At 38.2% G+C, this 22,667-nt stretch overlaps 1 protein-coding gene across 1 annotated transcript in view; it reads left to right on the top strand.

Moving 5' to 3' along the window:
• The window catches only part of LOC126190853 (Golgi phosphoprotein 3 homolog sauron), a 43,381-nt gene that overhangs the window by 14,777 nt on the left and 5,937 nt on the right, over nt 1–22,667 (top strand). Inside the window, exons 2-3 of the mRNA XM_049931442.1 lie at nt 3,358–3,604; nt 4,376–4,551. Of these exons, the coding sequence (XP_049787399.1) occupies nt 3,358–3,604; nt 4,376–4,551 (423 nt within the window). The remainder of the gene's footprint in view (nt 1–3,357; nt 3,605–4,375; nt 4,552–22,667) is intronic.

The following is a 22,667-nucleotide window of genomic DNA, read 5'->3' as shown; positions in this document are numbered from 1 at the left end:
TAATTTTATATGGTCATTCCATTTTAAATCACTCCTAATGCCTACTCTCAGGTAATTTATGGAATTAACTGCTTCCAGTTGCTGACCTGCTATGTTGTAGCTTAATGATAAAGGATCTTTCTTTCTATGTATTCGCAGCACATTACACTTCCCTAGATTGAGATTCAGTTGTCATTCCCTGCACCATGTGTCAATTCGCTGCAGATCCTCCTGCATTTCAGTACAATTTTCCATTGTTAGAACCTCTCGATATACCACAGCATCATCCGCAAAAAGCCTCAGTGAACTTCTGATGTTATCCACAAGGTCATTTATGTATATTGTTAATAGCGACGGTCCTACGACACTCCCCTGCGGCACACCTGAAATCACTCTTACTTCAGAAGTCATTATCCTGTTGTGGAACTTGTTTAACTGTTGGCCAGTTACACCGAGGTTCCTGTCATGAGAAATTCATACTATTGAAAGATGCTGCAGGTTGAAATGTACCCCCTCTCCCATACAACAAATTTGATTAGTTACTTGTGGGTTATGACACACATTAGGCCTACAAATAAGGCAGAGAGAGCTGCTTTTTCCATTGATAGTGCTACAATAAAAGGCATAAAGATTTCATGTGTTTGAAACCAGTATATAATAGTGTGAACTTCTATTGTTTTGTTCTCCTTCTCTGCAAGGAATGGGTTAGGATGAAACTTTCCCTTCCTGGATCTTCCTGTTTCAGTTTTCCCATTAGGACTACAATTCATTGCTGCTGCTGCTGGCATTATACATCCAAGTTGCCTTGCAAATATCCATACCATCATGGCTCTTTTGTTTGTTATTTATTTTTTTAACCAGAAATGCTTACAATTTAAGCAGTTTAAATTTTTCACTTATCACAGTGTTTCTGCCTAATGTGGTACATAAAAATGCAACTCAGAAAATATCATTTCTTCTGCTTTTATTTTTTCCTTCTCTCTTTGTACTTTAAACTTGCTTCCACACATAAGAATTGGAACAGCTGTTGTGTTGAAAACTGTTGTGTGTATACTTATGACCTCTTTTGTGATTTTTGTGGATCCATGTGCATATAATTTCGTGGACATTTAAGAAGTTGGATGAATATATTCTCTCTTTATGTGAAAAATTCCAAAGTAAGATTGTTAGTTTCTTTAATATGTTGCTATAAGAACCTAAAGATTAAATTGAAGGTACTACAGATACTTTATGTTCACAAATATAATCACATACATTGTTGTTTTTCTGTGAACAGTGAAGGCATCTGTGGTTTTGAGGAATAACATATAAAGGATTGCCTTGATTTTGTAGTGTGAAGCTCCATGAATGGAAAAGTCACATCTTCACATTTCAAAATGTAGAGCAGTGCTCATAAATCCACTCTAACAAAGATTTCAATGTAAACTTATACACTGAGTAAAACTATTTAATTAAACTCAGGAGATGTAGTTATGACAGAAAATATGGTAAACAGTATTATGATAGGGATAGTTCTAATCAGACATCAACAGACTATTCATTGATGCTGTACCATTGGAGTGGTTGTGAGAGTTTGAGGACACAGTACACAGAGGCCAACCCCCATGTGTCCCACTCAATGTAGTGTTACTATTATTGTAGTCCTACTCTTGCAGTTAAACTTAAAAACGAGGGTCTTTTCTGGCTACCAGTTTATAAATAGAAATTTGTTAGAGGAATAGAAGTTGTCCAGGAGAGAAGATTTGCAGAAAAGCTTCTTAAAGTCTGAGGCATTTCAAACCACCTGTCCTAATAGAGACCTAGCAGTGGATTCTTTCATGACAGAGTTTCAGTGGAATGCTCAAATGTCCATGTTAAGGTTGTCTTTGGTCTGTACACATTACATCCCTTTTTAAAATTTTCTTATTTACTAAAAAAAGTTGCTGGACAAGGCTCAGGATAACAGATACATCCACAAATGAAAACATTTCAAAAGTATGTCATGAGTGCTTTCCAAGACTGTAGATGGGGCCAGATTGCAGAACTTCCAAATTACATTTTGTGTATCTTCTTTGGATCCTTTTTTTCTATGATTTTAGGAGGAAAAAGTCTGTGTTCTCACATAATAAAGCAACTAACTTAGCAAGGAGAAGGAAAATGGAGATGGCTTTTCATCTAACAAAACCTCTATAACAAGGAATCTTTTTCCGTAAATGCAGAACTCTGACACTATAACACTATAATTAAACCAGAATGCTTTTGTGTGTCAGAATGCCATTTGTTAAATACAGGTAAACAATTAGGTGAATTATAAAAGAAGGAAAGAAAAATAATCAAGGAAGTCTTGGAACCAAAATTTGAGAATGGGAAATGGAAATTAAGAAGCAATATAGGCACAAGTTATTTTGTGTGATCCTTAATAGGCCAAACCAATAATAATAATAATAATAATAATAATCATGGTGGTGGTGGTGATAAAAAAAATTGATAATTTATTGGCACTTAATCTACTTTCATATCAGCTTTTAACATCTCTGCAGTTTGCTTCTCACACTTTGCAGTGGTCTTAACAAGCCATGTGTGTAAGTTTTGCTGAGATATTTGCATACAGAGACAGAATGTTGCCAGTAGGGGGCATTGCTCAGTTTCTGCAAGGGGTGTGCAGTGCATTTGTGTAGTTTGCAATTGAGGAAGATCGATAGATACTGACAAAGTGTGAACTTTCCTGCTAGTAGATAGTGTAATAAATATGCTTTCAGTGTCAAGTCAGCATTTTCTGGATACTCAATGCTGCAGTAAGAAAAGTACTAATTCTGTAAAAGTAAAGCATCCATGAGCTGGTCTTGCAAAAATCTGAAAACTGGGTTCATACGAGATGGAATAAAGTTTAGTGTTCTGTTGTATTTATAAAGTGCTAAAAACTAAGACTACACTGAACAGGGCAGTACAGCATGAAGAGTCATTAGTTTAGCTTTGTTTAAGATTTGTAAAAGTTGGTAGGCAGAGTGGAAGGTAACAGTTTATGGAAAACTGGTTGGGGCCTTTGGTGAATTTTGTGTTATGGTCATTAGGTTGTGGTCCAAGGCATATTTATGTGCCTAATGTTTCATCTCCTAATTCTGGAGACATCATCAGAGACTATATGTACTCAGATAGAAGTTTCAAACTTCAACAAGCTCGGGAACTGTGAAATCCTACATTGTATGATCAAACTGGTTGGGCGTAATCGTTGTGGACAGTTTGGTGACAGCAGTTCAGTCAAACCTGAGATAGTGGTAGTAAGTGTTACAGACTGCTTTATTTTCCATAAATGTAAACACACACACACACACACACACACACACACACACACACACACACACTTAAAATTTATAAGTTTAAAGTTGTTTTATATTTCAGGGCTACACTTCATTTTGGAATGATTGTATCTCAAGTGGTCTTCGTGGATGTATACTAATAGAATTGGCACTTCGTGGTCGTATTGAACTAGAAAAGCCAGGAATGAGACGCAAGAGCCTTTTGAATAGGAAGCTTCTTGTCAAGAGTGACACTCCAACAGGTGATGTGTTGTTAGATGAAGCACTGAAACATATGAAAGAGACAGATCCACCTGAAATTGTACAGAGCTGGATTGAGTACTTGAGTGGTAAGTCCACATTGTTTACCAGCCAGTGGTTTTATGTGCCTACCATGACTTACACAGCTGAGTTTGAAATTCTATATGCTATATATTAATTACTTAAGCCACTGAATGTCATTAAGCATTGTCATTTAAGAAAAATTGTAATGCTGCCTATGTAGTACATATGTAATTTTTTGTTTTTATATTTTGAATAAAAAAAAGAAAAACAAGATTTAACCTCAGGAAATTCTGATCACTTACACTGAGATGCAACACTTTGTTAGATGTAAGTAGCACGGCAGTGCAGTGTGTATTTTGTTATGCAAGTCAGTTGGTACATGATAAATCTTGCACAATGGAAAGTCCAGGATGGAATAATGACAATGTTGTGAAAAGGATAGACTGCTACTCACCATACAGTGAAGATGTTCATTCGCAGATAGGCACAACAAAAGATTGTTAAACAAGTAAGCTTTTGACCAGAAAGGTCTTCATCCGAATTAGACGAAAAACACACACACACACACACACACACACACACACACACACACACACACACAAACCACATGCACACACAAATGCATCTCACACACGACCAGTCTCTGGCTGCCGAGGAAGTCTGGCCTTGGCAGCTAGGGACTGTGCGTGTGCATGAGCGACTTGGATGGAGGACTTTCTGGCCGAAAACTTACTTGGTTGACAGTCTTTCTGTTTTGTCTATCTGCGATTCAACATCTCTGCTGTATATTGATAGATCTCTTGTGTAATCAGAACATTTCGTAAATTCTCTTCTAGGTGAAACTTGGAATCCTCTTAAATTGAGATATCAACTTAAAAATGTTCGTGAGAGGTTAGCTAAAAACCTTGTGGAGAAAGGAGTGCTAACAACTGAGAAACAAAACTTTCTGTTGTTTGATATGACGACTCATCCACTTACTGACAATGTTGCAAAATCCCGTCTGGTAAAGAAGGTAGGTTGGGTAAAACTACTATTAAGTTAAATGATGTTCTATTTTTCATAATTTAAATAGTCTTAACAGTTGCCAAATGAAATGTAACGAAATGGTAGACTTGGTTATCTGGTGTAATTTGTTTCATTGATAAGTGTTGCAGAGTCCTGTATATTTCTGCTGTGTTATTTATCTCCCAAACGATTTGTCACTGCAAGATGCTCATTAAGTTCTTTAATTTTTTTCATATACTAAATTTCCATTAAATTTGTGGGTGATATTTTCAAATTCCAAAGTGTGATTAGGTCTTTACATTGTTGTGGCAGGTTTCCCTCAACTTCCAATATATTTTGACAATCACTGTTTTAAGACACAAAGGAATTACAGACATTGGCTGCAAGCCAGATTGAGATTCAAACATGGTCTTCTGCTTACTAGGCATATGCTGTGACCACTGAGCCATCCAGACACAGTGGCCATGGCAACTGTAGTGACTACCCTAGCATGCTTCCTGTCAGATCTAAATTCTCAACTTCTTCACACACTACTAAGGTAGTGCCCCTGCCCATGATCCTCATTACTCATGGCATTTCACCGATTCTGGTAAGAGTTTGATTCTGGTAAGAGTTTGAGCCTGGCATGACGTCTTACTTCTGAAGAACAGACACCCCCCCCCCCCCCCCCCCCCCCCCCCCCCCCCCCACCACCACCACCACCAAATATATCGTATATATTCGTGCCCTCAAATAATCCGCGCGCCCCAATTTTGAGGAAGAGGAAAAAAAAATTATTTTTTGCTTTAAGTTGTTTTATTTACACACACACACACACACACACACACACACACACACACACACACACACACACACACAAATGTTCCAATGTTATGATATGTTCAAAAGTATGTATAATAACTATTGTTTGAAGCAACGCTGCTGTACAGGTTGATACGTCGTTAAAACGCAACCGATTCAGCGGCATGCAGCTGGCCAGCCAGTGGGCAGGCGGCCAGCGGCGTGCAGCTGGCCGGCTGGTCCATTAGACGGACGGGCGGCTGGGGAACATTATCACCGCCAGCCGGGACTCTACGCGTACCTACAATAGCAAAAAAAGAAATGTGAAATATCTTGTTTAAGAATTTGCTAATACGGTATGTGCAATAAAATATTTTAGTCAATACCAGTATGTTTCCTCTCTTACCACTCTATTCATCACTTTCATCGTCACCACTAGCGGGAGAATGATTGTCGTCTTCACCATCTTCCTATAGAGCGTCTTCCTCTGTTCCATCCAGTGAATTTGTGATTCCACAGTTTTTGAAGGATTTTTCTGCCAGTGGTTGCAGAATGGAGTCCCATGCACTTTTCACCCATTCACAAATCTGGGACAAATCCGGCCGTTTGATTTTTCCACTAGGTGTGAACTTACGGTTTTCATCAGCCATCCATTGCGTATATCGCTGTTTAAGTGCAGCTTTGAATGGCTGATTTATACACACATCTAGTGGTTGTAGGATGGGTGTTAGGCCTCCAGGGATAATGACCAAGTCAGTTTTCCCTTTTTGTAATTTGCCTCGCACTTCCTTAGTTTTATGTCCACGGAAGCTGTCCAGGACCAACATGTTTCATAAATTCAGTAACGCACCAGGATGATGCCAAACATGTTTCACCCAGTCAATTATAAGTTCATTGTCCATCCATCCTTTCGGATTCGGTCTCACTAATACTGGTATGCCTTTTACTGATATTTTTGGAATAGTTTTCCTTTCAGATATCATTTAAGGTGGTAGCTTTCGTCCATCGCCACCACATCATCACTGTACATCTCTGTTGTTGAACGGCATCTCAAAATAGACTGCCGTTTGATCCGCATTACCAATTTGCGATAATATATAGGACTGTTTACGGCGCAGGTTTATCACATAACGATGAAAATTCACTAATTTTTCCTCATAATCGCCTGGAAGTCGCTGAGCGATAGTAGTTTTCCTCCAGAATCCTAAACCATTTCGGTTTAAAAATCTTGATAGCCAGCCCCGGCTAGCTTTGAAACTGGTAATGCCTAGTTCTTTGATTAAAGACAATGCTTTGAGTTGGCACATTTCACTCGTCACCGCGTTCCGTATTGTCACTTCTAAGAAGAACTTGTAGCCATAATTAAAAAGTTTGAAGACGTTAATACTTCACTCCTAACATGCTACTGATGCGTCACAGACTGAGGCCACAACAATGCAATAGTATAATGGGATGTATTGTTGCAGGTGGAGCAGTACCAACAAAATATTGGGCAAGGGGCAATACATTAGTATCTAGAGTGGAAGCAGTTCTATTAAATTTTGGTGTTGGTATAAATATGAAATGTGTGTGAAAAGCAGTGGCTGCAGTCACAAAGTTAAAAATCACCATAAAATAAATTTGTGGCACATGATTATGTAGCCAAAATGACAATGCAGTCTGTATCACACATAAACAGTGATCTCTAACTATTTTGAGAGTAACTGTTATGTCTGTTTAACAAATGTTGCTGAAGCTGATGGTGTCATATCATATACATCGGTGCCATCCATTCACAAGCATACTATCACCTTTCTGACTAATCAGTACCTCAGGCTACACTGTAGACCAATGTGACAACCATCTTCATGCCAAAGAAGCAGTAAAAAAAAAAAAAAAAAAAAAGAGAGAGAGAGAGAGAGAGAGAGAGAGAGAGAGAGAGAGAGAGAGATGAAAGATGATTATTGAAGATGGCCATTGGTTCCCAGCATATCCACGGCATTTGGGTGTGGAATTCGTGAAAGCAAACAGTGGTTATTTTTTTTCTGGTAGAAAAGGCAATTTAAAAGTTAATTTGTGATTATTACATAGGCATTTGAAAGCCATATCTGATCCTTACATGACATAAAGAAAGAATGAAATGATTTCCACGATTGCCACACATTTGTTTACAGTCATAATTTTGGTTATTGTGTCATTCTCAAGCCTCTTTGGAGTCTGTGATTGCATAATCATTTCTCTTAAGAGAAATACAGATAACAGCGCCTAGTGAACTGTACTTTATGACCATACGTAATAGTTAAACTTTTGTCTAGCAAGTTGTTTGTAAGAACATGTTACTCTTCAAAATACTGATTTTGCTCTCTTGTTGCTCCACCTGCCAGACCTTTCCTTCTCAATCAGCAGCTCATAAATTTCAACAGAAACTCCCCTTTCTCAAAGTTTTTCTTTCTATCTGAGACACATTGCCACCAACATACAGAGTTCATGGCATATAAATTTGTTTCTGCAGATAAACAGGGTGTTTTATAATTCCTATTACAGGCTTCTAAGGACTGTAGGGGGACTAGTAGATGAAGTTCTGACAAGGAACCCATGTCTTGAAATGTATGATTTAGATATAAAATCAGTTTGAAGATCGAATCACTTTCAGATGTCCTGCTTCATGGAGCACACACAAGCAGAGAAGGGGGTGCCATTATCAGTCCCTGTTGTCTGTATGACATTACGTAACACCTTAATCTTACTAAAACGGTTGTATGACATTACGTAACACCTTAATCTTACTAAAACGGCTGTGAGGAGCTGATACATTCGAAGTTAGGAGAGTTGGCTGTGGTGCTCCTCAGATGCACTGCACTCTCGATTTTGAAGAGGACTTCCTTTGTCATGTAGAAGGGAACCCGAGGGCAAGTACTTGAAACATTGCCCGTGCCTTATGCTCTTACAACATGAAGGGCAGAGCTCATTGCGAGATTTGAAAGTGATCTGATCCCCAAACTGATTTTACATCCAAGCGATCAATTTCTGGGCATGGGTTCCTTATCAAATCATCGTCTACTAAATCCCTTCTACAACCCGTAGAGGCCTGTGATAGGAAGTTTGAATCACCCTGTATACCCGCAAATAGAGGAACTGTTAAATACTTACCAGTTTAAATCTGTCGGCAACGAAACTTTTGACCCTCTACAAATAACACTTTGAAAAGTGGCCACTGTTGCTGCATCTCTGTTGTACTCCATCAAAAATAGTGCTACATTCTTTCAGGGTCATCTCTCAGTCACACTCATCATGTTACGTTGATATAAATCCATGCAATATAAAGCACACTTAGTCACTGTGAACTCAGTCAAAATGCTCTGTTTAATTGTAGTGGCAGCCACTGCTCCCACAAAAAAATGCAAATAGCACAAAATCATTAATAACTTGCAAAGAACATAGAATGGTTTCACTTTACAGCTCTAAATACATCACCTCCTTTTTCGCTTCTCATTCGTTACATAAAACTAGCCTCCCATAGGTTATCCAAACTTGATAACATTGCCAATCTGCAAGCCATAGAGCATCATAGATGATGTCTACCCTGGTTTAGACCTTAGCTTCCATTGTTAAATCTGAGACTTGTGGCTGGCAGTTCAAGAGCAACTCTAATTTTGTTGTTATCTACTTCCTTTTTCCCTCCAATTTCATAGAACTGCAGATTATTGTGTTAAATAATAATTAGGGATTGACTGACAAAGTGTCAGATAATCAGTGATCTGAGGCATTCTGATGTATATGCTGCTTCTAAGGTTACTTGCTGTACTACTGGATCCAGTCATAGAAGGTCCACAATGTTTCAGCGAACAACCATCCCGCCGTCACCAGGTGGTGCTGATGGAATGAAGTGTCAACTGCATGCTGATGGTATTCATTCTTGCCGGACCAGAGTTTGGGCCTAGACGGCCCCACGCCATGCTCAGTGGTGAGGGGGAGTGTGGCTGCAATGGTGGGAGTGAGTCTCAGTTGCCTTCCAGGCACTGTCTGTCATATCTCATGTCTGATTGTTACGTTCTGCTTTGATGGAGCTTATTGTTGGACCTTGTGCCTTGCTCAGTTGGAAGGCCTCTATTGCAGAATCGATGGGCAACAATAAGTTGTTTGTAAATCAATCTCCAGTTGTGTGGATCATTTGTCCAATATAAATTTTTCTGCATTCACATGGAACTTGGTACACCTGAGACCCAGGTCCTCTTTCACTGTCTCCAACAAAGATCATGTTTTGGCTGGCTTTGTGTGGTGTTTTTGTAGTAGTCTTCCAATTTTTGATGACATAGTCTTCCAATTTTTGATGACATAGTCTTCCAATTTTTGATGACATATTGCCAGCAAACAGCACAAAAGTGATCTCATTATTATCGTCTGTGTTTTTGACCATTGTGTCATCCTTGGGGCTCTTGGATTGCAGGGCTGTCCAAATCTGTCAGTTGCTGAATCCTTTCTCATAGGAGATGTAGTTCAGGTGCTGCTACAGCTCTGCCATCGGACATTGTTAGTTTGAAATGGACTATGCCCTCTGTACTAGTGTTGAGCATGTTGTTGTTCTCCGCACGTTATTTAAAATGGTTTTGATCACATGAAAACATTTATTAAAATGGTGAATGGTTTGTCAATCTAAGACTGTTTTCAGACCAACTCTGAAACATAAGTACAATTACAGACTTAAAGGGACATCTAACAACAAGAGATACAAATATAAACATATGATAGTAAGAATAATTAAAAGAATCAAACAATGAAAAATCCAGAATGGAATGTAACAATATTATGAGAAGGAAAGTGCTACTCACCATATAGTGGAGATGCTGAGCCGCAGATAGGCACAACAAAAAGACTGTCATAAATAAATAAAGCTTTCAGCCATTAAGGCCATCGACACACACTCACACACACACACACACACACACACAGTCTCAGGCAACTGAAACCACAATGCAACAGTAGCACCAGTGCATGATGATGGAAGTGGTGACTAGGGAGGGTAAGGAGGAGGCTGGAGTGGGGAGGGGGAGCGATAGTATGGTGAGGGTGGTGGACAGTGAAGTGCTACAAGTTAGATGGAAGGCAGGGGAGGGGGGGGGGGGGGGAGTAGCAGAAAAGGAGAGAAGTAAAAAGACTGAGAGTGGTGGTGGAATGACAGCTGTGTAGTGCTGGAATGGGAACAGGAAAGGGTATGGATGGGTGAGGACAGTGACTAACGAAGGTTGAGGCCAGGAGGGTTACGGGAATGTAGGATGTATTGCAGGCAGAGTTCTCACCTGCGGAATTCAGAAAAGCTGGTGTTAGTGGGAAGGATCCATGTAGACAGGCTGTGAAGCGGTCATTGAAATGAAGGATGTCATGTTTACCAGAGTGTTCAGCAACAGGGTGGTCCACTTGTTTCTTGTCCACAGTTTGCCAGTGGCCATTCATGCGGACATACAGCTTGTTGGTTGTAATGCCCACATAGAATGCAGCACGGTGGTTGCAGCTTAGCTCGTAAATAATATGACTGGTTTCACAGGTGCCCCTACCTTTGATGGGATAGGTGATGTTCGTGACTGGACTGGAGTATGTGGTGGTGGGAGGATGTATGGGACAGGTCTTACATCAAGGTCTATTACAGGGGTATGAGCCTTGAGTGAGGTAAGGGGTTGGGAGCATGAGTTGCGTAAGGGTGGATGAGTATATTGTATAGGCTCAATGAACAGCAGAATACCACTATGTGAGGGGTTGGGAGGATAGTGGGCAGGACATCTCTCATTTCATGGCTCGATGAAAGGTAGTCAAAACCCTGGCGGAGTATGTAATTCAGTTGCTCCAGTTCTGGGTGGTACTGAGTTAAAAGGGGAATGCTCCTTTGTGGCCATACAGTGGGACTTGAGGTGGTGGGAGACTGGAAAAATAAGGCACGGGAGACTTGATTTTGTACAAAGTTGAAAAGATAATTACGGTCTGTGAAGGCTTCAGTCAGACATTCGGTATATTTCGAGAGGGACCGCTCGTCACTGCAGATGCGACAACCACAGTTGCCTAGGCTGTATGGACTTCTTGGTATGGAACCAGTGGCAGCTATCGAAATGGAGGTATTGCTGGTGGTTAGTAGGTTTGATATGGGCAAAGGTACTAATGTAGTCATCTTTGAGGTGGAAATCAAAATCTAGGAAGGTTGAGTAGGACCAGGTGAAACAAATGGGGGGGGTGGGGGGGAGGGGGGGGAATTACCCGTGAGGGGTTTAGAATTCTGAAACCAATATATGTACAAACCTCTCTCTCCCCCTAACATTTTCATGTCAATATAGAAGTGAAATCTGATGTGTGTTTTGATAAAAACAGCCGTGTTCTCAGTTTCCATTGTAATACAACCTCAGGGAGGGCAGCTGCCCAAAACATTTTTTTCTAATTTAACAATAAAATTAAATAAAATTAATTTACAAAAATTTAATTGGACAATTCTAATATGTTTTCAGAAACTACATGTCCGAATGGATATTCAGGGAAAAACTGTCAGCATTCCTTTTTTTCTTTCTTTTTTTTTTATTTTCATGTTTTTACAGTTTGCTGTAAAGTAGTGCATTGTATCAAACTTTCAGCAGTTGCTGCCAACAGAATGTAAATAAAGCAATAAAAATTAGCAAAAGTTCATGATATTAGATACAAAAGCAGTATACAAAATCTCAGTTCACAACGAGATAATGGGTGTCATGGCCTTGGATAACTTGACATAGAATGACCCGTTCCCCTTTTTTTAGACCCCTTCACCAACAGCCGGTGACATGGTCGACAAAAGCCATTGCAACAGCTAGACAGGCTCATTGAAGAGCCCTGCAATTTCATAAGTGACATCCTGGACAGACACTTTCATCACTTCATGTGGCTTTGTGCAAAGTATTGCTATGTAATTAATTGCAGTAAGAAGGAATTCTGATAGCACTCATCTCCTTCTTGGGAATATACACCTCTTGATCCCAGGTGTACACCAAGTTTCATAGTCTGCTGGGCTGGCACATACAAACAACTGTTAGAGGTCACCTCCATTGTGGTGGTATTTCTACCAACATATTGTTTCGTGCCGAATGATTATGACCCACTTTGCAACAGTGTGGTCATACTTTTCTTGCTCAACTACCTTTGAATGTATTAAAGACAAGTTAAAGACATCTCTCTATCCCTTTACCCTTCACGTCAAAGTATATAATGAACCTTACACTGGCTGGGAACCCCTTCAGGCTCTTGCCCTGTAAGCCCTGATTTGATTCGTAATTAGATGATCGAAAGAGCCCCATCTGCCCATGATCTTCAACCATGTTTGTGTATTTGGCTAGAAGAGAAATTCCCTTTGCAATGGAGAGACAGTATCATCACAATTCTTAAATCAGAGAAAAACCCAGCATTCATCGACAGCTATTGACTGATTAGACTGACCAACATGCTCTGCAAACTGCTTGAAAAGATTGAAGGCCAATGATTATGCTGGCTTTTTGCATCACAGGGATTTTTGTCGTGCACACCTCTTGGGCTATGGATCGTGTTACTCTATACCCTATTTACTAAGCCTTATTCTTGTCCCAACTGTACTGTGGTACAACATTTGCGGCTCAGCAGTACCTTCGACTTTGAAATTATTGGACTTAGTCCATCATCATGAAGTAACACTGACCACTGGCACCTTCTTGACCAGTCCTGTAGACAGTGTCTTAGCTGACATTGGGATCTTACCTCTTCAGTTCCAACTTTTGCTCACTTAATGCAATCACTATCTACCAATTTCTTAATAATCCAACTTAACAGATACTTTTTGCGTATAAAGGGTACCGATTCCGTGACACCTACCATTATTTGAGATTACCAGTTAGAATATACATTGAGGACCTCTGTCAGGATCTCCGAATAACCCTCTTAGCATATGCCCGCCATGTTTTCTCACACAGCACTCCTTGGTTTGTACCCAAACTGTGAATTGGAACAAATCTGTTTCAAGGACCTAAAGTTTGTCATCCCACATGACCTTTCTGTGTCTGTTGCCTTGGGAGTAACAGGGTGCTATCATCATTTACACTGACAGCTCAAAAACCATTGATAGGACATAATATGCTTGCACAACTCCCATGTGGTCAGGAGCATCATTTGCTACCAGAAACTTGAAGTGTTTTTAGGGGAAGCTACTAGCTATTGATAGAGCCTGACATTTTATTAAAACAGCCTCTCTGGGCCATGTTTCTGATTTGTAGTGACTCGATTAGCAGTCTCCAGGCTATTGATTGGTGTTACTGTTGTCACCTGTGATATGTGCTGTCCATGATCTTTTGTCTAACATTGGTTATACTGCCTGCTCAGTTGCCTTTTTCTGGGTACCATGTCATCTTAGTATCCTAGGTAATGAACTGGTCGGCTGTTTGCTAGAGAAGTGATTATTTAACCAAAATTGGCTTTGATGATCCCAGGTGCGGATTTATGGGGTGACTCTCCATGCTGAGCATGGTCTTCCAGATTCTTTATCTCTAATATTGGCAGACAGCATATGGGTGGTTGAACTGATCCTTAGTTTTCTCTGAGAATGTGGGTTTTATTCTCAGAACCACTGTTTTAAACTACTTTTGGTATAGGTGCAGAGTTGCATGCCGGGGCATCTCACACCATATGGTTGGTCTGGGAGACTTTTGACTCTCCCTCCTCTGACAGCAGCCTTAGCTTGCAACATTTGCTGTTGCAACTTGTTTTATGTTTTAGGGGTAACATTCCATTGAAGGAAAGCCTTTAAGGGCTCCTCGTACTCAATACTAGCTGATGACAAAAGAACAGTTAAAGCAAATTATTTTTCTCGCCTTGGCTTCTCACTTTTACTATTATGAATCTCAAAGCTAAAACCCCTTCTTTCCTCCATAACTGTCATGACCTTTAATCAGGTATGTTTGGGATGGGGGGGGGGGGGGGGGGGGGCAGCACCTCAGATACATGTAAGTTTTCTCCCATCACACACAGTCCCAGATGAATCCCTCATCTATCCTCTGATCTGCATACCTGCCCAAGCCATACACTTTTACCTCTCTTCAAATTATTTCTTAACTCTGGCATCAATATTTCATAATTTGATCAGATTTTTGGCTGATGTCACTAACTCCAGGTGACTGATCTCTTGACCAAGGGGCTGATGACCTTTAACTCCCAAACCAAACCAACATAAAAGTGTAACTGTTGGTAGTATTTGATTCTGAAGCTAGTTAATCTACCAGTCGACTAAGCTGCCAGTACTAGTAGAATGTTGTGTGTAAGCTGGCTTGTCCGCAGTCTTAGTAGCAGTAGCAGCAGCAGCTTTCTTCATCTGTAGATCTCTCTTTACGAGGATATAGGAAATGTCAAAGTAATTACAAATTTAGATCAATTTAAAATAAGCTAATTTGTATACACATATATTTACAGACTTCTAGTTAGGGACAGTCATTAGATTTACTCCTGATATAAATACTATTTTTACAAATAACTTATTAAACAATGTAATGCCACGCTGTTCTCTCATACCTCACTATCAGTCACTGCACACGCTATACACACATTGTTTCATAACACTTCAATCACTACACACACACACACACACACACACACACACACACACACACACTGGTGATCTCTGGGCCATTTTCTGTACCGCAACTTCCTATTTGCTATCCTGAAAAACTGAGTCAGCATCCTTCCATAATGAGTGAGATGTTGAGCTGAGAAAGAGGAAGAGGGGTTAGTATTGTGCTATGCCTAGCTTGGGAGTAAGTATTTTTAGAAAGGAAAAAAGAAGAAAAAAACATAAAGTGAAGATGTTATGTGGAATGTTAGATATTTTATTATTATTATTTGTATAACATTTTTTATCAAACCCCTACTCTGTTTTAGCCAAGTAACCTTCAGTGTATAAAACGTATTCCATAACATGTACTTTTTAGCTGCCTTTTTAAATAAGTGTATTTTTGCTATTTCTTTAATCTCTTTTGGTAATTTATTATAGTTTTATTCCTAGGTAGAAAATGCTGTTTTGAGTTTTATGTTTATTTTTTCTTGGTAAATGTAAGTTGAGTCTATCTCTTGTTGCATGGTCATGGACAGAGCTGTTTATGCAGTAATTACCAATGTTATTTTTGATGTGTACAACTGACTGGTAAATGTATTCGTGTGGAGCAGTTAAAATCCCCAGTGTTTTTAACAGATCTTTATAATGAGCTCGACTGGTATTTTTGGTTACTATTCTTTTGGCTCTTTTTTGGAGTTTGAAAATTGTGTTCATATTTGTGCATTTGTTTCCCAAAAAAGAATGCCATAGCTAAGAATTGAGTGTACATATGAATAATACGTAACTAAAAGACACTGCATGTTACACGCTGATGATAGGATTGTAAGGGCATAACATGCTGATGACATTCTGTTTGCAAGTACCTTTGTGTGTTCACACCACTTCAACTAAGAATCAATATTCATTCCCAGAAATTTTGCCTTTGCTACCGTCTATAGAGGTGTCCGCTTTAAACTGAAATTCATTGCATTAGTTTTCTTTATGTTCAATGTCACCTTATTGCTTATTGACCAATCATAAACTTCCTTGAGAGTTTCATTTGCATTCTCGGCAAGGAGTTCTCTTGTTTTCTCAGTGACTATAATATTGCTGTCAAGAGAATTTTTTCACCATGAGTAACACTACTGGAAAAGTCATTGATGTGTATCAGGAATAGTATTAGTCCTAATATGCTACCTTGCGGAACCCCTATATTAATGTATTTTGGTTCTGATAAGTGTTTCACTAAATGTTTCGATCTATTTGAAGTATGTGTTATCTCTATTCTTTGTACCGTATCTGTTAGGTATGATTGAAGCCAGTCATTAGCTACCCCTCTTCTTCCTAATGCTTCTAATTTATTTAATAGAATCTTGTGATCGACTGTATCAAGTGCCTTAGAAAGATCCAAAAATACGCCTGTGACACACATCTTTATCAAGAGCATCAAGTACAACTTTTGTGAATTCTACTATGGCTGACTCTGTATTTTTGCCACTTCGGAAACCACACTGTGATTCGCTTAAAATATTGTATTTATTCAGGTAATTCATTAATCTGTCTTTCATAATTGCTTCTATTATTTTTAAGAATGGTGACAGCAGGGAAATGGGCTGGTAATTTTCTATGTCTTCTGTTTTACCTTTCTTAAGAAAAGGTACAAATCTTGCTGTTTTAACTGCTTTGGAAATGTCCCTGATGTGAAGGATTCATTTATTATATTTGTTAAGGGGCCTTGTATAATCCCTATGCATTGTTTCAGTACACACATTGGTACTTCATCTAAGCCTACTCATCTAAGACTACTGACTTATTATTTTTTAGTTTTTGAACTTCATTCTCTGTGGTTGGAAGTAACATTATTGTATTTAGTGCAACATTATTTACAGGTGTTCTATTTGTTTGGGGGATTTTTTGCTGTAGCTTCTCTGCAATACTTGAAAAATGATCGTTTACATAGTTTGCTAAGTGTTGTGGATCATTTATTGCCTTATCCTTCTCCCTTAGCAGTACATTATTTTGCGTTTGTTTGCCTCTCCCCGTTTCCTTTTTTTATAACATCCTAGTCTGCTTTGCTTTTATTCTCTGCATCATATATTATTTTGTCGTAATTTGACCTTTTTTTTTTTTTTTTTTTTTTTTTTTTTTTTTTTTTTTTTTTTTTCCAGCAATCAGCAACTTCCTATAGATCTTTTTGTATCTATGATAGAAATTTAAGAATTCTGTATCATTGCGAATCTTTTTCGTGAAAGTGAGGTGTTTAAGTGTTTGGGAGGACTTCTTAATACCTGTGGTTATCCATCTGTTTTGGTGAGATGTTGATACAGACAAGCATACTTTTGGAAATTCCTTTTAAAGTTCAATTTAAACAATGTGGAGAATTTAGAGAATTTCATATTCACATTGGTTTCCTTATGCACTTCATCTCAGCTTTGTTTTTCTAGTTCTTTTGAAAAATCTTTTATTTTGATTTCTGATAGATGTCATTAGTAGGCTTGTAGTTTAGGGAATGATTCGATGCCTGATTTTACTGTTGTTATTTGATAGAGACGATCTGATAGTGAGAGACCTTTTACAGCTCATCACATTTTTCCCTATACATATTTGTGGCCACATGGTCAATTACTGATGAAGTCGTAGTAATCCTTGTTGCACTATTGACCAGTAGGGACATGTCAAAACTTTGAAGGATGTTTATGAAGGTGCTGATGGATTCATTTATGATATTAGTGTTGGTGTTAATGTCCCCACGCAGAATTATGTTGATCATTATACTTGAGGCTTCATCTAAATCTTCTGTTAACTTACTGAAAAAAGTGTCCATACTACCACTGGGAGATCTATACACACACAAAATGATTAATTTCTTTGTTATATCAAGCCCTGTTAATTCAATAACTGATATTTCAAAGTGTTTTTCACTTACTGTACTGAGGTCATGTCTTGATTTGAACTGTGTTCCTTTTCTGATATAAATGAGTGATCCTCCGCCCCTTGAAGTAGTTCTGCAGTAAGAGTTTACTTTTTCATACAATGACAATACTACATGTTGGATTTCTGTCTCTACACCAGTGCTCAGTAATACAAACTACTGTGCAGTTCAGAGATTGGGGCTCAACTTCTAATACTTGTATTTTATTTTTTATTGATTGCATGATTTGATGGAGGATTGTTAAGTCTGTGAAATGCCGCATGTTACTGTTTCTAGTGGTTTGTTTTTCTTTGTGACATCTGGTATATGTGATATTTGAGGTGTTAAAATCTGTCTTGTGAGTGATTGTTTCAGTATTTTTTAAAGTGCTGCAGATACTCTTTAGGTGGGGGAACCTGTTGTCTGGATTTATCCTAATAAAGATGTACTTTTCCTACCTATGGCAACAGGTATTTGATCATGTGTGGCCCGAGATCCACTCTCTATACTTTCATGAATCAGCTGTACCAATCTTCCCTTCCCATTCCAGTTTAGGTGTAGGCCATGCCTAGTGAAACCCCATCTGTCGATAGTCCCGACAGACACCAGAGAACCATGAGCAAAGTTGGCTGTCCTCAGAGCCATCCCTAACCCAACATCAATTCGTCTCACAGCTCCATCAAGGTGTAATTGATCATGACGCCAGAACAGCTCAACAAAGTATATGTTGGTGCCATGAGACAGTCTTTCGCAAACTGTATTGAAGAAAGTATTCACTAAAAAAATTGGATTTTTTTTACTTGTATATTAGTTTCATGGTGCACTGCCTGTATTTTTGGTGTAGTTATTGTGATATTCCGATACTAAGTATCTCGTCATACAAAATTTGAATAGTTTACAGTGTATCATACGAGTCACTTGTAGTTCACATTTTGTGCACATTAGGGTATACATTGCTTCATATGAAATGTAGATAACATCTTGATTTTTTTTTTTCTTTTTTACCTGTGAGGAGATCTGTGTCTCTGGTCGTGACAGAATGGGTTCCGCGTAGCTCACTCACTACTGTCCATGCACTACAGTACATTGAGACTGAACCATTAATAAAATCCCATCATATTTCATAAATGGTTCAAGCTATTGTGAAAAGTGATTTTGGCAAATGGTAGTACTCAGAGAAAATACTAGATGATATGATTAATATGCACAACTTTTGCCTATGTAGTTAGAGATAAAAGTACATATTTTTCAGTGGGATAGGAAAAATTATGTTGGTTTGCAACAACATACTTGTATGTGAAGAGATAACATATTTGTTTTTAAACTGTTAATGAGCTTTCTTGTAAGCTATTGATCTTTCTTGTCCTCAGTTGCTTGTTTAATAATAGACTATGACTCAGGTTTCTGTAACTACTACAAGTATATTAGAATATTAGTGGGGTGAAGTTTGAAACTCTACTTTTTTTGACAGAAGCAGCAATTTAACATAGATGTTTCTTGAAACTTACTAGTGATGACACTTTTCTCAAAGAAAAAGGGTAAATAACTCAGGTGAAAATAAATCATGTGTTGCAATTTTTGGGGATTCCTGTAATCCAGCGTACTTTTGCTAATGAACATCTGGGTCTGAAACTTGCCATAAGATTTTCTTTCCACTCCTCTATGATCAATGAAGAAAAGATTCCCAACAAATTATGTACCAGCTTTTTGTTCCTATCCCTGTGCAGTGAAGGACTGAATTTTCTCACTTCAAATGTATATTACCAAACAGTCGAAATGGTCACCCGTTCCCAGTTCCAGTTGCCTGTCTGACAGCATGCAGGGCAATGAAAATCTAGTTTTCAGTATTTCATATAATTACTGACCTAATTTAAAATTCTGTCTTAAACTACTTAGGAGGAGGTATAATTATATATTAAAGATACAACACAATATATTAAGTGTTACAGGAAGAAACTGTGTATTTCTTAAGGCAGCATAACTCGTGCCACGCATATTACCAGGACTGTTATTGATCCATTATTTGAGAATAAGAGCACTTAGCGGCTTCCAGCAGATTTAACACATAATTTCAAACCGTTTTGAAACTCACTGATGCCCACATAAAAAACATCAGTTATTACATTTTCACTTTTCAAGCAGTTCAACCTCAATGCCAGGCATGACAATTTAATTTCTTACTTCTTGACTACCAACTGTTGTCACAACACATTTTGCAGAAAGTATCCACATACACCTACAAATTTATGTGCAAAACTATATCATTGTACAGCGTAAAGTTCATGAGATGTCATGAACATTGAGATGCATGAAAAACCAGCTTCTTCTTCTTATTCTTCTTATTTTTAGTGGTATGTTGTTGTTCATCAAAGGTATCGATAATCTGTTTTCAACTAGACGAGTAGTAAGCAGGGTTCTGCTAGTTATTAATGTGTACACAACTTTAGAACTACAAAATAGTTCTATTGCCTCAACAGGAATTACTACTTTGGAGCAAAAAAAGCAGTATAGCTCTGTTAGAAAAACAACCATAGGTGATACCTGTATCTCTACAAATAATGAGCTCAGAAGTCGACAAGTTCAGCATTTCATTGTGAATGGGGACAGGAACAAAAAGGTTTACATTATTTGCTGTGAATTGTTTGACATTTCTAAGATCATTTTAGCATAGGGAGAAAATTCTGTGCTGAGTTTCCATTCCAGCTGTTCATCATTAAAAACAATGGATTACAGGATTGTACCAAAATCGCAAAAGAAGACTTTTTTCTGCCAGTATTTTAACATTCTTTCTGCCAGGGACACTATTACTGGTGAGTTTTGAGTAAAGCCTACATGTTACGTAAAATTTTGCTTTTGCTAAGATGTGATGGAGTTTACACAACTACACGTCACTAACAACTGCAACGGAATCATGAATCATAATCTATTATTAAACAAGCTCCTGAGGGCAGGATAGATCCATAGCTTACAAAAAAGGCAATTCTCGTTACGAAAATAAATGTTAATTTCTTCACATGTTATTGCAAACCCACACAAATTCTCTTGCCACTAGCTGTCGGTGCCTCCTAGAAATAAAATTACTTCATTGAAGAAAAAAAAAAAAAATAAACTATAGCTACTTCTGTATCACCGTAGGGAAGAAATGGTAGTATATTAACTATATAAAAAATACTTGCCTCTTTTCATGCTATCAGTTGCCAGAACCTCATTTTAATATCTTTAAGTGTTCATGAAATATGATGAAAATTGATGAATATTGTACTTCTCTCCCACTGTATTGTAACACTTGTGGACAGTAGTGACTGCTCTACATACAGTCCATTTTTTTTAGAGATTATAGTTCTTCTGCAGAGTTTAAAGAAAAATTAAATATGTTAGCCATATCTTATACACAGCAGAGGATGTGACATGCACCAAATGCAGACTTGTTGCGACTTCTCTGTCTTATTGCCGTCTGTTGGGATTTTGTGTGGTGGGTTACAGTTTCATTTATATATATTATGCCAAAGTGGAGAAAGAATGTTTTGTTCAGTCCGCCTAGGCAGACAATGCCCATCTTCTGTGGTTGCTGCTGCCACACAATGTGCTCCCCCATTAGATGACATAAGAATATTCTAAGCGCTGCTTTGAGCTCCCTTACACTGGTCTCTGCTACATAGGTAACCTGCTTTGTTCATGTGCACACCCTTATGGGGGATGTAACCAAAAAAGTAAACATTTATTTAGAAAATAATTACAGCCATATTTATTAATGTACAAATCTAAAATTTTGCATGTGTAAAGCAAAAGAGCTATGTTTTAACCAAAAATTAGTAAAATATGCAGGATTAGTATATTGCCAGAAATTTGAATTTTTAATTTTCTTTTTACAGAAAGCCATAACTCAAATTCTAATCGTGCAATAAATCTGAAAAATTTACTGTAGTGTCCTGAGAAGGTTATAAGACCACTGAACTACAGTTATTAATTCATGGTACAAATTGTATCATTAACAGTTTTTAAATTTGCACATCCAAAATTAACTTTTTTCTACATACAATCATCTAAAAATCAGACTAATTGCGGGATCTCGTATTTTTTAGTTCCAGCGAGACAGCAACACATTGAGAACAGTTCCTGAAAATTTCATAGCTTTAGCGCATATACTTTATGAGAAAAGGCTTCTTATAACGTAATAAATGTAACAGAGAAAATGAGGTTCAAAGATTTTCTTTTCATTCTTCTACATGTAACATGCATACCTCAATTTTAAAATCCTTCATACTGATACTCCTCATCCTCCAGGTTTCTCTTCTCTCCTCTTTGAATCTGCCTGGCTTGTATTCACAGATAAGACACTGATCTGTTAGCTTTCTTGACCCTGCTCTTGTTGATGGTGTAAATTGCGTTTGTAGTAAAAACACCAGGATCTACACCAACTCTCTTCAGAACTTCAATTCTGCCATTATTTCCGTTATTGTAACATAAAACTGCATCATAGGTGCTTATTTTGAGTGCTTCAAGTTCACAGAATGTCCTTTTTGTGCATCTAATCCAAATTAAATTATTGAGGCTTTCATTTACATTTTGTGTCTGTGCGTGAAGACACTTCCTCAATAAATCAGGGTTTGCAAGAAACCTGAATGTGGGCTTAATTGCATTCATAACAGGTTCTGGTAATGAATATTTATGTGAATATGTCTCATTTCTGTTGTTGAACTTACACCAATCGTCTTCCAGACACAGATAATGCATTGGTGTTTGGTCAGTGGATAGTTTGTGGCGAAAAAAATGCCCACACAACATGCCTCATTGCCTCTAAATTGTGTGTGTGTGTGTGTGTGTGTGTGTGTGTGTGTGTGTGTGTGTGTGTGTGTGTGTCGATAGCTGTCCCATGAAATAACTGAAGAGAATAAAT

This window comes from Schistocerca cancellata, chromosome 6, assembly GCF_023864275.1.
Source record: "Schistocerca cancellata isolate TAMUIC-IGC-003103 chromosome 6, iqSchCanc2.1, whole genome shotgun sequence".
NCBI lineage: Eukaryota > Metazoa > Arthropoda > Insecta > Orthoptera > Acrididae > Schistocerca > Schistocerca cancellata.
Note: the sequence above shows the minus strand (reverse complement) of the source record. Positions and strands in the feature narration are given on the sequence as shown.